The sequence below is a fragment of the Vombatus ursinus genome, unplaced genomic scaffold, assembly GCF_900497805.2.
Source record: "Vombatus ursinus unplaced genomic scaffold, bare-nosed wombat genome assembly UNPS02014803.1, whole genome shotgun sequence".
NCBI classification, from domain to species: Eukaryota; Metazoa; Chordata; class Mammalia; order Diprotodontia; family Vombatidae; genus Vombatus; species Vombatus ursinus.
In genome coordinates this window covers 394,131-411,289 of record NW_020954581.1, presented here as the reverse complement: position 1 = coordinate 411,289, position 17,159 = coordinate 394,131, and the positions used below count along the sequence as shown (strand labels likewise).

The 17,159-nt window shown below is 37.8% G+C and overlaps 1 protein-coding gene across 1 annotated transcript in view; it reads right to left on the bottom strand.

The window, feature by feature from the left end:
• The window catches only part of COL24A1 (collagen type XXIV alpha 1 chain), a 369,727-nt gene that overhangs the window by 266,805 nt on the left and 85,763 nt on the right, over nt 1–17,159 (bottom strand). Inside the window, exon 9 of the mRNA XM_027873950.1 lies at nt 1,964–2,008. Within this exon, the coding sequence (XP_027729751.1) occupies nt 1,964–2,008 (45 nt within the window). The remainder of the gene's footprint in view (nt 1–1,963; nt 2,009–17,159) is intronic.

Here is a 17,159-nt window from a genome sequence, read left to right as displayed (position 1 = left end):
CTAGAACACTCAGAAGTTAAGTGATTGTATAGGTTTATACAGCCAGGATGTGTTGGAGGCAGACCTGAACCCAGGTTTTCCTGTCTCTGAGGCCAGCTCTCTATGTATTGTGCCACACAGTCATTTACAAAAAAAAAAAATACAAAATAAAACAAAAGTACTTTCAGGAGGAACAAAGTGTTAATAGGGATGAAAAATCTGAGATGATTTAGGAATAATGCAAACTGTTTAAAAACAATAGAAATGCTGAATAAAAAACAAATATGCCTGTTTTGCTACAAGGCATTCATGTGGACCAAATTCCTACAGTAGACAAATTACTATGAAGTTAGTCAGAAGCCTTTCAAAGTACATCTTGCCATCTGTGTACACTCTGATGGGTAGAATATGGAGCAGGAATGGGGCAGATTTGGGTTACAATCCCAATTCTTCCATTGACTGATTAATCAATGATTTTATGGCCCTGTTTCCCCCTCCCAAACAAAACATCTCTGGCTCTCCCACCTCCATATTTTAGCTAAATCTTGAACTGTGTGTGTTTTTATGTGCCTCATTCCAGAAGATACATGGTTTGATGAGTTGATTTTGTATTATCACAATCATCATCTATCGGATGCTGTCCAGGACTCAGTGTCTCCTTTTGCTGCTGTCATAGAAAGATGATCTGATTCTAGGAGTCTGTAAGTGCTGTTAACTAGTACTTATTAAGCACCTAATATATGCCAGGCACTATGCTAAGTGCTAAGGACACAAAGAAAGGCAAAAAACAGTCCCTGCTCTCAAGGAGAGCACGGTTTAATGGGATAGGACACAGTCAAGCAACTATGTGGGCATTTAATAAATGCGTGTTGCCTTCCCCCTTCCCTGAACCAAAAGAGCATAGATCTTCTCTAATCTCTAAACCTGATTTTAGACTTTTCAAAAGAAAGTAGCCGGCTCAGAGCCACGTTACTTGTATTAGCAATGAGAGGCGGCTGGGCTGTGGTCAGAGAATTGCTGCATAAGCGATTTTTCATTTGGCTGTGAGGGGTTTGGGGTTTCTTCAGGCAAATCCACACATTCAGTTCACTTTGTGCCAAAGCCGTATTTCAGAAGTCATTTTTTTTCCCTCCCCGAGGCCTCCTCCCTGCCGCCCCTCTCATTTTCTTCCCATAATTACTCATTTGCTTTTCAACACTTGTTTTCCCCTAGATTTTCAAGAAACAGCCACTGCACCTGCCGTGGACACATGCATTGCATTCTTGGCCACTCCTAGTAATTAGGAATCTTGAAATATGGTGTCTGAGAGACTCGTCTCACTTCATCTAGGATTTTATAGCACAGTTGAGTGAGAGTGAAACATTGGCTTTGTATCCTTATTTCATGGTCTTTCCTCTGGGAATCGTTTCAGTAACCCCATTACCTCTCCCTCAGACTCTGCTATAAGTTGGCCAGAGGTTTTTTGTGGGAATCTACCCTAATGGCATTCTTCATATTAACCTGTTCCTCTTCTCTCTCTCTCTCTCTCCACGTGTACCAACCTTATACATGACCATCTATCAAGTGGACAACAGAGCATTATTCCTTCTCATAAAATGTTATAGTGACATAAGATCGACTTCTTATTACCTATACTGATGGAAGGAGCAATGAGTCATTTCTATATTGCTTCAGGATGTTTGTTTGTTTTGAACAATAGCAGATGTGCGGTCCTAATTGCATTTCATTTAGGCTGATGAATTAATTTGAATTCACTAACAACAGCCAGTGCAGGAAGGAAATGGTCTTGTTGATGGAGAGGAGGAAGCCAGGCTGATAGAGAACAGAAGCTCCAAATGGATAATTCACATGGAGATAACAAAAAGTTAACTCTACTTGTAGTACACTAAACCTGAGATATAAGATAGGAAAAATAAGGAGAGGTTTGAAGAGTTCTCAATGGCTCTCCTGATGCTGTTGAAAGAGATGTATTTGTAGGACTTACCTGATCACCTCGGGGGCCAGGAGGCCCTGGATATCCTTTGATACCCTGCATGGAAGAGAGATAGAGACTTACTATGAAAAGGAAATTCAGATATGTTAGAAGAAGTTCCAAATAACCAGCCAGTAAATAAATTAATAAACATTGATTAAATGCCTATTATGGTACTCTGCCAAAGAAAGGCAAAAAACTAGTTCTTGCCCTTGAGGAGCTTACAATCTAATGTGGGATAAAACATGTAAACAACTATGTACAAACAAGCAGGATAAATGTTAAATAATGAATAGAGGGAAGATATTAGAATTAAGGGGGGTTGGGAAAGAGTTCTTGTTGAAGGTGGGATTTTAGTTGGGAGCTGGAGGAGTTAGGGATGCCAGGAGGTAGAGATGAGGAGGGAAAGCACTCCAGGCACGGGGGAAAACCAAAATGCCAGGCATCAGAAGACAGCCCATACACTCAGGGGTTACATAGCTACACACAGGATCTAAATTTCTCGTGTTTATATTCTTCATTTGGCTTCCTCATCAAGAAAATTTGACTTGATTGATTTATCAGAGCCATTCATATGGGCTTCGTGTTATCAGTAGAAGCAGTAGCATATTTGGAACTAAAAGCAAAATAAAACAAAACTTCCCCCAGATCACCTCCTTTTCTGAAAATGTGATATCTAGTTATGCCTCTGTTACATTTTCTGAGGCTTGTCAAAGATTGGGGTTAGCTTAAATGACAATGAAATGAAATGCCTTCAGCCACAATCTGTTTGTAATTATTGCAAAGTTGGATCTCATCCAGGCAATTTCCCTTATCCAAATCCTTGTCATAACATTCCCCAAATAAGCCAATATAAATGAGAGCAGCATACTTATAGGGTCATCAGAGGAGGCTTTAACAAGCTCTCTAGGAAAGAATTAGAAATAAACATTTTCTTAACCACAGTTAAAATGGAATATTATATTGCCTATTCCCAAAGTTGTGAGATGGTTGATAACCTCCTGATGAGACATTTAATTTAGGAGAAAGAATTGAGGGGCAATGAGAGAGGAAGAATGAGCTAAGAGGATGAGAAGGAAGAGGGGAGCAGAAGAAAGAGAGGGAGGGGGGAGAGAGAGAGACAGAGACAGAGAGACAGAGAGAGAGAGCTCAGATCAGGTAATTTTAGAGTTGCTTCTGAATAACTTTATTAGTCCCTCAATAACTGAGCCTTTCTATAAGGTGCTATCCAGTAAACAAAGGAAATAGACATGGTCCTTACTTTAGTTGGGGAAACAATGACTATGAAATAACTGAAGGACCTATTAGATGGATAAACATCAAGTCATTCAAATTAATATAATACAACCAGAAGAAGTAAGTGTTGAATGGGGTGTAGAGAAGAGATCTATATTAAAAAGGTTGACCAGAAGAGGTACATTTGGAAGGGGCTTTTGTTAGAGGTAAGAATTATAGATTAGCAGAGAAGACATAGAGGATATTCTAATTGATAAAAATAGAAGGGTAGCTAGGGGGGAGAGTGGGAAAAGTGTTGGATTTGGACTCAGTTGTTCGGTTATATCCGATTCTTTGTGACCCCATGGACCGCTGGCCAAGCCCTTCTATCCTCCACTGTCTTTGAAAATCCCTCCAAGTTCATGTTCATTGTTTCCATGATATTATCAATCCATCTCATCCTCTTATCATACCCTTTTCCTTTTGCCTTCAATATTCCTCTGCAACAGGGTCTTTTCAGACCTTAATTCAAATCCTGCTTAGAGGTACTAGTTGTGTGACCCTGGGCAAGTCACTTAACATTTCTCAGCCCTAGTTTCTGCAAGTATATAATAACACCTACCTTCCAAGGTTCTCGTTAAGATCAAATGAGACACTATGCTAAAGTACTGTGTAAATCTTAGCCATATATTTGTAAGAAGGGAAGATAAGCTCAGTAGTTTAAACATTAATTTTCAGGCACCATCAGGATAAAGAAGTAGAAACATCCTCCAGGAAACTTGAAAATGTCAAGCCTGGAGGTGTAGATTTGTGAATCATTCACAAATAGTAACTGAAAACATTCTAGAAACCAAACTCCCCCAAGGGAACAAGGATACTCTCTCTAAAAGAGCTAGAAGGGAGATGAAACCAGAGATATTCCACTATTATGTCGAATCAGTCCTTTGCTTTTCAGTACCTGCCCTGTTTCAAATAGGCTCTTGGACAGAAGTAAAGGTTTAGAAAGTATCCTTGTGGGAAGAGGAGGTGAATCCTCAGATTTAACCATAAAAAAGCAGTGACAGAAAGTACTTTGCATACCTCAGAGCACTCTGTAAATATGAATTACTGTTATTACCATTTTAAAAGACCTGCAATTCACAGGCGTGTCTGCAATATGCAGCTCGCGTGGATGCCTAAGTCATCCATACCCAAAACAAAACTTGGGGAATTACCCATTCCCTGGTATTCACTTCCTTCCAGTTTTGTATTCATTCATTTGACCAAAAAAGTATTAAAGGTGCATGTTATGTGCTAGGTGCTAGGGACACAGAAATTTTTTTTAAAATGATAATGTCTGGGGTGGCTAGGTGGCTCAATGGATAGAGTACACCCCTGGAGTTAGGAGGACCTGAGTTCAAACCTGGCCTCAGATGCTTAACACTCACTAGATGTGTGACCCTGGGCAAGTCACTTAACCCTAATTGCTTCAACCGGAAAAAAAAAAAGAAGGATAACGTCTGCACTCAAAGTGCTTACAATCTACTGGAAAACTTAGACAAAGATAAACATAATTTGTGGCCCAGGGGCACAGATACTCATCTCATAGAGACCTACATTGGGGCCCTAACCTGTGAAGGTTATTTTCTATCTTTGATCTGTTGAAATCAACCTGAAGTTTTACTCCAAGGAAATATTCAAAATAAAGTTTAGTATACCTTGTGCTTAGGTTTCCCTAAGGGTCAGTGACAGAATCCATAACTGCTCTTCCATTCACTACACAATGCATAATGGTTACAAGAGAGTCTTTACTTCTTTCCCCTCCTCTAGAAAATGCGTAAGACACAAGGACTCACAGGGGCCCAAGAACAAATACAGAATCACATAATACATTCAAACAGCTCATTAGACTCTTGATGGAAGGCAAACAAACTTTGGCGGGGTACTAAACAAGAAATTCTTCTCCCACCAAAGGTCCAAGCAACTCATTGCAGCAGTGAAGATCCAGTTTGATTTCCTGGGTCCTCTAATCCTTCAGCTGATGGGTGACCTTCCTCCTCCTCCAAAAAGAAAACTGTTGAGGAATCTCTTTCCTCTAAGATACCATTACACAAGTGTTTGAACTAAGGAACTCTTAGACCTGGGACAGTTACCAATAGAGCAACTCTCAAGGCTGGTACTGTCTAGAAAATTCCCTTTCTCTAGCCAGAAGGCTAGATTCTGGGATCATGCTACCTAGATTTCAGAAAGTGATAAAGAAAAGTTAATACTGCAAGTTAAACTTAACAGTGCCATGCATTCATTTTCCCCCTAAGAGCCAGCTAAAACATTTACCAGCACATCTCTGTGTACATGTCTCCACGGGTGATTGTCCTTTAGACATAAGTCTAAGTCTGGAAAACTGTCCTTTAACCAGGTGAATCCTTCATCAATTCGACCGAGATTATATGTGACCTTCCTGTGCTCCAACCATCAAAGATGTCAATAGATACAAAAGGAAAACCAGGAGAGCCCAGACTGGAGGGAGTGAAGGAAGCTGAGAGTCAGAAAGGGATAAACTGGGTTAAATTTAATAGAGAGTTCTAAAGAATGGGGACTGGAGGGGGCAGGGGAGGAAGGGGATTTGTTTGTGTCCCATCATCAGTACTAAAGTAGATTATGGGTCTTAGAGGGGAAGTAGGTGGTGAGGAAGCAGCAAAGAGTATACAACTATTAAAAAAAAACTATTTATGAAAAGAAGAGAAAGGGATACTGGCTGGAAGAGGTGGCAGAAATGAGTAAAGAATTTTTCAATCTAGAAGAAACCAGTTCAGGGCCCAATATTCTGTATTCCAGATATATTCCAGAAATATTGATTAAAGTCATATAGAAGTGACTGAATTGTAAGCAAATCAAGAGGTTCCTGCTCATTTACTTTCTTTTTAATAATAAAATATTCATCATTTCTTTTGAATGAAAGAAAGAATACAAAGCATTTATTAGGCATCGCAAGGGTCCAGGAATTGACTGTAGTTCTGGGATACAAACACAAAAGAGATTAGAGCCTGACTTCAAGAAGTCTACATTTTAACAGGGAAGGGTGGCCAGGGAGTGGTGCTTTGGTCTGGGAAGTGGTTGACTGACTGACACACCTTTTCCAGCAGGAATACTAGGGATGATATCATTGTTGTTTCCAGGGCAAGAGAGTGAGGGATGGGAGAGGGATGGGGAGAGGGAAGGGAGAGGTTCAACACATGGTGTCACAGCAGGAAGATGGATGGGATAGATTCTTGTTGAGGGTCTGAAGCCAGCTAGATATAGTGGTCTATGTGATTCTATAGTCATGTCCTTAGTGATCACAACAGTATGGCCCAAGACAAGATACAAAGCGGAGTGCGATAATATTCCACTATACCCAATACAACCCAATGCATACAGCCATTTCCCAATCAATGGGTCCTTACTTAATTTCCAGAGTTTTGGGGGACTTTTTATTTAACTACTACACAAGCGCTACATATTTTGCCATTCATGGGCTCTCTCCTTCTAGGTACTAAAATTGCTCTGTTAGACGTTATGAGTCATTTAATAGCTGTTATCACATCATTCCAAATTGTTTTTCAGGACCAATTCATATTCCTACCAATGGTGAATTCACAAACCTGTCTCCCCATAGCCAAGCCAGCATCCTTTATTTCTATTTTTTTTTTTACCACTTTTGGCAACTCAATAAGTATGAGGAGAAACTTCAGAATTTGTTTAATCTGCATTTCTCTTATGATTTATTTCTTGTTATTAGAATTCTTCTAGGGTTTACTTTTTTATTTTTCCTTTTGAAAACTATTTCAATGGTTCTATCATACATTGGTGTCAATTAAATAAATATCTTGAATATTGTACTTTAATCAAAGCTGTTTGATGGGAAGATTTTCCATATTCAACACTTTCTTTTCCTGTGACTTTATTGATTTAGTTTGTGTAAATTTAAATATATAAATGATATATATTTATAACATAACATATATATATATAACATATGAAATCAAAATGACCTTTCTATTCTTTCACAATGAATGTCCTCTGTCTCTTGTTTATGAATTTTCCCTCAACCACAGTTTTGAAAAGCATCTCCCTCTTTTCGCCTTTCATTTTAAGATAGGACCTGAAATTTTTTGTATATGTCTAATAAGAGTTTATTATGGAATATGCTAAAATGGATTGGAGGGGAGCCACTATTTTCTGCCAAATCACTTTCCAGTTTTCCTAGTAATCCTTGTGGAATGCAGGGAGGGAGGGTCTTTCCTGAACTTGTTTGTGACCTTGGGTTTTATTGAATCATAGGCTAATGTGTTTGCTTTCTTCAAAGTCTTGCTTGCTACTCTATTCCACTGATTTATACACTGAGTAATACAAAATAGTTTGAATGATTATTATTTTATAATACAGTTTATAATCTGGTAATGCTATGCTCCCTTAATTACTACTTTAAAGAATAAAATGTCATTTTAATATCTTGAACTTGTGCCCCTCCAAATGAATTTTGTATTTAGTTCTAAAAAGCAAATTCTCAGTTGTTTGACTGGCATGGGACTAACTATGTAAATTAAGTTAAATAGTACCATCATTTTTATTTGTTATTGTTAAGTTGTTATTCCACCACATCTGACTCTCTGTCACCCCATTTGGGGTTTTCTTGGCAAAGATACTGGAGTGGTTTGCTATTCTCTTCTCCAGCTCTTTTTACAAATGAGGAAACTGAGGCAAACAGGGTTAAGTGACTTGCCCATAGTCAAATAACTAGTAAGTGTGTGAGTCTGGATTCGAACTCAGGTTTTCCTGACTCCAGGCCCAGCCAGTCTATCCACCGTACCATCTAGCTGCCCTTCATTTTTATTATACGCAATGAGCAAAGAATATCTAACCAATTATTTGTCTTCCTTTATTTCTGTAAAGGATTTATTATTATATTTATGTAAGTCTTGAGCATGTCTTAGTAGGTTAACTCCCAAATACTTTTACTCTTTCTTTCTGTCATTTCATCATGTTTTTTTGTGACTACTTTATAGAAATATTGCCGATGTTTAGTGGGATTTGTTTTGTATCCTGCAGCTTAAGTAGAACTATTAATCATATTAGTTCTTTTACTTGCTTCCTGGGATTTTCTAAGTAAAACTATCATATCATTTACTATAAGAATAAATCTGTATCTGTCATCACTGTCAATGTTTATACCTTCACTTCCTCTCATGTCTTATTGTTATGGCTAGGATTTGATTGGTTAACGAGGGAATATGGTTTCACTTCAAGACACATGAAATCAGTTCTTCCTCCTTCCCTTCTCTTGACTCACTCAATCTCTTTCAATTTTATGCTCCTCCTTTCATTTTTCCCACAAATCTTTTTTGTTGTTCTTATTTGCTTCTCAACTCATAAACAATGTTATAATTTTTAATAGGTTTATTTGGCCTGAGAAGTATGAAAGCATTGTTGTAATTGTTTGATCTTTTCTGGCAAATTGTATTTATTTACCTTTCAGCAAGGGGAAAAAAGACAAAGGAAAGATGTACCAGTGCCAGAGGGAGATAGGAGAGAACTGGAGGTACTGGAGGAGCATTCCTAACTGGCTGTGATAATGACCATCATCATAATAGCTAGCATCTACATAGTGCTTTAAGGTTTTAAAGAACAGTACGTGTTATCTCATTCAGTCCTCACAACAATCCTGCATTTGGTACTATTATTATTCCCATTTTGCTGATGAAGAAACTGAGGCTGAGGGAAACCAGTTGACTCGTCTCAGCTCACCAAGCTAGTAAACTTTTTGCTCCTGAGGAGCCAAAGTGTTTATCTAGCTTTCTTGTCTTTTTTTCTTTCTGTTTAGTATGTTTGCTTATCAAATACCCTGCCATCCTCTGATTTCTTCACAGAAACATAGAATTTAAGAGCTGGAAGGAACCTTAGTAGTCATTCAGTGAAAGTCATACTTGAACAACAATCCATGTAAAGCATAACGGACAAATGACAAATTTCAGGTTTGCTTGAAGATCTTTATTGAGGGAGAACCTGGTACCTCTCAGAATGGTCCATTAACTTTTTTAATAGCTCTAATTATTATAAAGTGCTTTCTTTTTGTTGTTGTTAAGTTGTATGTCTTGTCTGACTCTTGGTGACCCCATCTGAGTAAATGACTTGCCCAGGGTCACATAGCTAGTGAGTGTCTGAGGCCATTTTTGAACTCAGGAAGATGAGTCTTGGCAATTCTAGGCTAAGTGCTCTATGCACTCTGGCACCACCTAGCTGCCAAAGTGCTTTCCTACATCATGCCCAAACTTGCCTCTATACAACTTGAGTCCATCATTCTTAATTCTGCTCCCTAAACCCAAGAAGAACCCTCCCTCCTCAATGTGAAAACCTTCTAACTATACAAAGTAGCTATTATTCCTGCCCTCTGCCCATCCTCCCTAAAACCACTTCTTTAGGCTACAACATCCTCCTTTCCTTCAACCAGTCCCCATATAGCATGAAGTCAAGGTCTTTCACCATCCTGGTTGCCCACCGAAAATGTTTTCCAGGTTATCAACGTCCTTCCTAAAATATGGTAGCCAGAATTCAATGATGTTCAAAACATGGTCTGACCAGCACAGAACTCAAAAGAATCATTACTGCCCTCTTCTTGGACGCCACAGCATACTTACTACTGTATAAGGTCACATTTGCTTTCTTGGACGTTACACCACAGAGCCTCAGATGATTTTCAAATGATCTGATATCTGGTCACAGCTATCCTACCTTGTAATTTTAAAAGTTGACTTCTTAGGGCCAAATGTAACACTTTATATTTATCCCTATTGAGTTTCTTCCTATTAATATAGCCTCAGTGTTCTAAACTGTCAAAATCTTTTTGAATTTTGACACCTAGTGTATTAGCTATCTCTCCTACTCTGGTATCATAAGTAAGTTCAACCAGCATGCAAATTATACTTTTATCTGAGCCTTAACAGAAACATTTAACAACAAAAAGCTAAGCCCACATCTGGGGGAGGGGGGGAGTATTCTTCCAGTGACTACCTTCCAAGTTGAGATTGAAGCATAACTGACTAATCTTTGACTTCAGCCATTCAACCAGTGCTGAATCTATCTCATTTTATATGCACATATATATATACATATATACACACACATATATACATATATACACACATAAGTGTATGTATGTATGTATGTATATGTATTTTCCACAAAGATGGTAAGAAAAGTTTTAGCAAATGTTTTAGTAGGAATAGCTACCCTGATCTCACCTACTACTTAAGTGTTCCTGTTTTTTCCCCTAAAGATATAGTCTAGTATGACCTACTTTTTAGTTCCATTTTATTTAATTTTAAATACTCATTTTCTCCCTTCCACCTCCATATTCTCAATGAAAAGAAAAATAAGAAAAAGAAAACTCCTGTTAAATATATGTAGAGTCAACCATAACAAATTTCTGCATTGACTATGTCATATATACACATGCACATTGATGTGTATGTATATATATATATGTGTGTGTATGTACACATATGTATATGCATGTATGTATATATACACAGAGACACATATACAATATAGAAGAATTCGTATATTATATAAGTATATTATGATTATTATAATATATTGTAATTAAATTATATAATTATAATATAATATGTATTTTGATATAATATAATTGTTGTAATAAAATAATGTACAACTTAATTATAATATATTATGATGATCATATTATGTAGTATATATACTTAGATTTAGATCTTACATATATATATATACATACATATATATATATATATATAATATGATCTATAACATCTATTGAGAGAGAGAGAGGGAGGGAGGGAGGGAGGACATGGCCAATATAGGAATATGTGTGTGAATGCATATCACGTAGGATTATACACATGTATATCATATAACACATGCTATTTTGCATACATATATGTCTCAATCTGTACTCTGACCCTATCACTTCTCTATCAGGAAGTGGGTAACATGTTTTATCATGAGCCCTCTGGAATCACAGTTGGTCATATTGGTTATAGTTCCTAAGTCTTTCAAAGTATTTTTGTGGCATGACCTATTTTTGATGAAGCCTTCCTGCTGTTTCTTGGTGATTATTTCTGCTTCTCCTTCCCCTTCCCTTTCCTTTTCCCCTTTCCCTTCTTCTTCCTCTTCCTCTTCCCCTTCTCTTTCTTCTCTTGCCCAGGGTCACACAGCTAGTAAGCATCTGAGGCCATATTTCAACTCAGGTCCTTCTGACTCTAGGGCCGGAGCTCTATCCACTGTACCACTTAACTGCCCACATTCCTTCTTTTTTGACATATTCACTAACCATACATTTTAGAATTTTGTCAAGAATTAATGTCATACTCAATGATCTATAGTTTCCTGACTCTCTTCTCTTCTCTTGAAAAGTAGGACACATTTGCCATTCCCAAGTAATATGGTACTTATCCTATTCTCTTAAAAAAAATGATTCAACAATCATATCTGCCAATTTTGCTCAAGGATATAGTGATTTTATATGCACATATATATATACACATATATACACACATAAATGTATGTATATATGTATATGCTAATCACATTTGGCATTCATCAAGGCAACTACATGATTCCTTATTATCTCATTATTTATCTTAGGTATCAACTTCCTATTAGTCATATTTGTTCCATCATTTCTAGACCTTGGAACAACCTTTTTAGAGTAAAAAAAAAGAAATAAATTATAAATTGAGGAACTCCATCTTTTCTATGACATCAGTTATCATTCCATCCACCTCAAGCAGTGGTCCAGTCCTTTATTTGATCTATCTCTTTAGCCCCAATACAGTTTTTTAACCTATATTTTAACCTGTATTTGTTGCCCTTTCTTAGTTTTCCTTACCAGGCTCAGCTTAGCACTCCATACCTATAGTATCCTACGAAGCACATGGTATACCTCTGTGTATTCATCCTCTGTTACTTTCCCTTGCTTTGATCCGCTGCTTATGACTTTGCAATTATTTGATGAGTGTCTTATGTATTCACTTATGTGTCTCGAGACAAATTCTTTTTTCCTTCTCATCAGAATTGATTGCCTTTGCGTACTCAGAATTTCATTCCTTAGAGCTGTCCCAGGCTACAAGGCTAGAATATTGAATTTTAGTAGGTGGAATTTAACATTTTCTGAATTCTTTGAAATCTGCTCTCCAGGAATAAAAGATACGTGTCAGATTATTTCTGGCTTTTCCCGTCTGTATCACAAACTATAAGAAGGAATAGTAACTGGATAGAACATTCCAGGCTCTAAAGTATGTAAGTTGATGAAAATGCAAAGGCAGTTTTTACTTTTTGTTTCTATTAGAAGTCATTTAAAAAAATAGATTAGATTTGATTAGGGTCTAGGTCTTTTTACATTTCTGTAAGGTGAATAGTAGGAACAGCTAAGTGGCTCAGTGGACAGAGTGCTAGGCCTGGAGTCAGATACTTACTATCTGTGTGACCTTGGGCAAGTCTCTTAACCTCTGGAGTAACAGCAAATCACTCCAGTATCTTTGCCAAGAAAACCTCATGCAGGGTCATGAAGAGTCATACATGACTGAACAATAATCTTCTCATATTATTTCCTAATCTGTGGTATTTAGGCTTTTAGTTTCATTATTTTACTCCTAAGAAAACTATTATCTTTCTATAATCTCGTCATCAAGGTCAGTCACTTTGGATACACACACTCATCATCATCATCACCATCATGATAAAACTCAAAAGATTTTCTTTTGAATTGAGAATAAAATCTAAAGGCAACATTAGAAGAATATTGTTCATTTTCTATGTGTTCATATAAATTGCTATCTTTTGATTTTTTCTGTAAAATTTTCTTCCATTTCTATATTTGAGTCCCTACTCTTCCATTCTTATGTTTGAAGCGTCTACTATTTTACAGAGATTCGATATCACAAAGTTTTACATCATCTACTCTTTTGTTTGTATTTTTACTTCTTCATTGAGAGCTTTGATTTCTGTACTAATTTCCAGCCTAATTCATAGAAGCAGGCAACCAACAAGGATTTATTAAGTGTCTTCTGTGGGGCTAAGTATCAAACTGGGTAGATAGGACATACAGACAAAAATGAAACTGTTCTGGAATTAGAATTATAGGCCTTGAGTTCACATTCCAGCTCCGTTTACTGTAAAACTGTGTAACCCTGGCCAAGTCACTTTCCTAAGCCTGAAAAATGCAGTTTCATACCATAGTCTCTCATCTCAGCAAAGAAGGGAGAGATATATTCTCATGTCTCCTTTTTTGAGCTAATTATATCATCATAATTTCACAGCATTCAATTTTTACTATCGTGCTGTTTCTATTCTTTCCATTTATATTGTTGTAATCTTTGTTTATATTGTTTTCTTGATTCTTCTTACTTCATAATTCATATAAAGTGGGCATTAGTCACCATATTCATTATTTCTTATAGTACAGGAATATTTCATTACATTAATGTACCACAATCATTTAGCCATTGCACAACTGATGGGCATGTACTTCTTTTCAGTTCTTTGCTACTTTTAAAGTGCTGCTATAAACATTTTGGCACATTAAGGGATATCTCTTTTCATCATTTGCCTCCTTGGGGTATAGACCCAGCAGTAGAATCTTTGGTCAAAAGGTATAGGTATTTTAAATCACTTTTTATAGGTGTATAATATCAAATTGCTATACAGAAGGGCTGGTTCAATTCACAGTTCCACCAACAGTGTATTAGTATACCTGTCCTTCCACAGCCCCTGTATAACCAGTACTTTCTACCATGTTATGTTGTAACTAGAGGAAATAAAATGGCAAAGATCCTTAGAAAGGAATACATAGCCAATTGGATGGCTGGTGTTCATCAGGGAAGAGATATCTTAAGTAAAGTTAGCTAAAGCTGATATTGTGTATTTTTTTTTTTTACGACATTTGGCATTTTGTAAAACAGTCCTTATGGAAGTTCTTAAACCTTGGACAGGGCTTTAGCTCAAATCTAATTCAAGCCATGACACATACAATTCAATTGAATATTTCTGGAGATGCTCTAAGTATTAATCTATAGTAGGAATGTTGTGGGAGGCAGGGTTGGAACAGAAGGAGTGGCTGCCTAGGGTGTGGAACTGCACTGGATGCTAAATGTGGTGTGGATCTAAGAGCTGCCTGGGAGGGGTCTGCCCTTTGGAGCCATTTGCAGATGGCTCTATAATCGACTGCAATTTGCACCCCTGTTGACTATACTACACTACTATTCCCCAAACTTTTTGACCACATGCCCAATTCACTTTCTGTTTCAAATACGAGTCGAAGTCTGGAAGGGGGTAGGGGTGGCGGTGGGGGTGGGAATGGCAATGCACCTGGGTAAATGGACTGTATTGAAGCCATTGGAATGGCTCCAATCTATGAACCTGATGTTTTATTAAAAAAAAAATTGGTTTACACTGGGTTCTTTTGAAATGTCAATATGGTTGTATTTTCTATATTCTCACGACATGAATTAAAAAGGAAAACTGTCAGTGGTTCACAGCTCGAGATCTTTCCTCAAATATATTCATGGGGAATGGAGAAGGGGCAGGGAACCAGCTATAGTCCAGAGAAATTTTAAGGAACTTCAAAGAGAAGGGATATTGTAAATTCTCTTTCAATGCAGGTCAAATACCGCTACTACTGAATTTCACAAGTGGTGCCGATTTGTTGTTGTTGTTGTCCTAGCATTGCGTAGTACAGAGATTTGTTTTATTCTGGACCTGTAATTGTATCAATGCAGGGAACTCTGCACATGGAAAATCTCCCCACCAGTGTAGGTCGGCAACTCCTCTGTAACTTATAGTCTTAGAAAATTCCTTGGGACACCAAAAGTTTAAATGATTTGCCTATAGTCACTCAACTAGCATACAGAAGAAGATCATATAACTTGTATGTAGCTTGTGTCAGATGCAGAGCTTGAAACCAGAACTTATTTGTACTGAGGCTGGCTCTCTGTCTCCTTACGCATGCCTCCTCTCACATTATTGAATATAAAATGAAATCTTAAATTGGAAAGGTAAAGCAACTTAGAGCACTAAACAGAGCCAGAAAGGTCTTGAATCCTGTCTTAGACAATTATTGGCAGTGTGACTCTGGGCAAGTCACTTAACTTTTCCAGACTGAGCTTTATCATCTAAAACATGGAAATAATAATACTTGGAACATTTTCCTCTCTTGATTAATGGACTTGAAGCTATAAAGCTGCAAAGGACATTAGGGCCCTTCTAGTCTAATCCCCTCATTTTATTTTGAGGGAAACTGACCTCTAGAAAGGTTCAGTAATTTGCCTAAGACACTATCAAATTGTGGTGCTGGAGAAGACTTTTGAGAGTCCCTTGGATAGCAAGGAGATCAAGTCAGTCAGCATTTAAAGAAATTCAGACTATTCACTGGAAAGTCAAATACTAAAGCTGAAGCGCAAATACTTTTGACCACATAATGAGAAGATAGGACTCTTTGGAAAAGACTCTGATCTTGGGAAAGATTGAAAGCAAAATGAGGACAGCAGAGGATGAGATGGATAGATAGTACCATAGAAGCATGAACATGAACTTGGACAGATTTTGAGAGATAGTGGAAGATAGAAAGATAGTGTGCTATGGTCCATGGGTCGCAAAGAGTCAGACATGAAAGAACCACTGAACAGCAACACGCTGGTGGTAAGTGGTGATCTGAGCGCAGGTCCTTTAATGCCATATTCCTCTGCCACCTTTCCTCTTGTGATCAAATGGGAGAATGCACGTAGGCCACTTAGCAAACTTTAACCACTCCCTATACATAGTAGTTGTTATTGTGAAGTAGGTCTTTAACACTCATCTCCCCTGACCTCAGAATAACAATAAGTCACATTTCCATGAAAGTTCTTTGAAGGAAAGGGTTGTTACAATTTTGTCTGATACGTAGTATTCATCAACAAGAATTTATTAAGGGCATACTATATGTCAGTCATGGCTCTAGGCACTAGGGGTACAGAGACAAAGAATGAGGCAATCTCTACTTGCAATGAGGTTACATGATAATAGCAAGCCTGAAGGCTTGCAAAGCATTGGACAACCATTATCTCATTTGATTCTGATGAAGGAGACAAGTACATATAAAACAGATAAAGCATCAGCACAAAGTTAATAAATATACATTTATGCAAGGTAGTTAGACAGAAGGTAGTTTGGAAGAAATGGTACTAGCAGTTGAAGGGAATCAGGAAAGGCTTCATGCAGAAGGTGGTGTTGGAGCTTTGTTCCTTAAGAGAGCGAGGGATGTTATTAGGTGGAGGCAAAGAGGGAGTGCACTCCAGGCATTTGGGTCAGCTTGGGCAAAGACACAGAAATGAGAGGCGGAGTGTAGGTATACGAGGGGGAAAAGAAAAGACAGGGGTGGGGAACCTGTGGCCTCGATACCATATATGGCTGCACTTGAGGACCTAGAGGGCCACCTGTGGCCTTGAGGCTGCAGATTCCCTACCTCTGGAAAAGACAGCTTGGCTGGCAGAGTGTGGGAGAGGGAGTGTAGCAAATGAGTCTGGAAAGATAGGTTGGGAGCAGATGGTATAAGGTTTTAAAAACTAAACAAAGGATTTCGTATTTTATCTCAGTGGCAATAGGGAGCCACTGGATTTGGGTGGTGGAGTTATATGCTCAGATTTGTATTTAAAGAAAATGACTTTGGCAGAAAGGTGTGTGATGGGATGAAATGGGAAGAGCTAAGGCAGGGAGACATTTTAGGAGGCTGTTGCAATAGTCTAGGTGAGAAGTGATAAGTGTCTCAACTAAGAAGGCAGCCATGGGAAGAGTAAGAAGGGGTCAGATGCCAGGAATGTTGGGAAGGTAGAAATGGTAAGATCTAGAAACTGACTGGATATATGGGGTGAGAGAGACTAAGTAATCTAGAATAATGCTGAAGTTACGAACATGGGAGATTGGATAATAGGAGTTTAATAAATGCTTGTTGCTTGATTAATTACGTAAG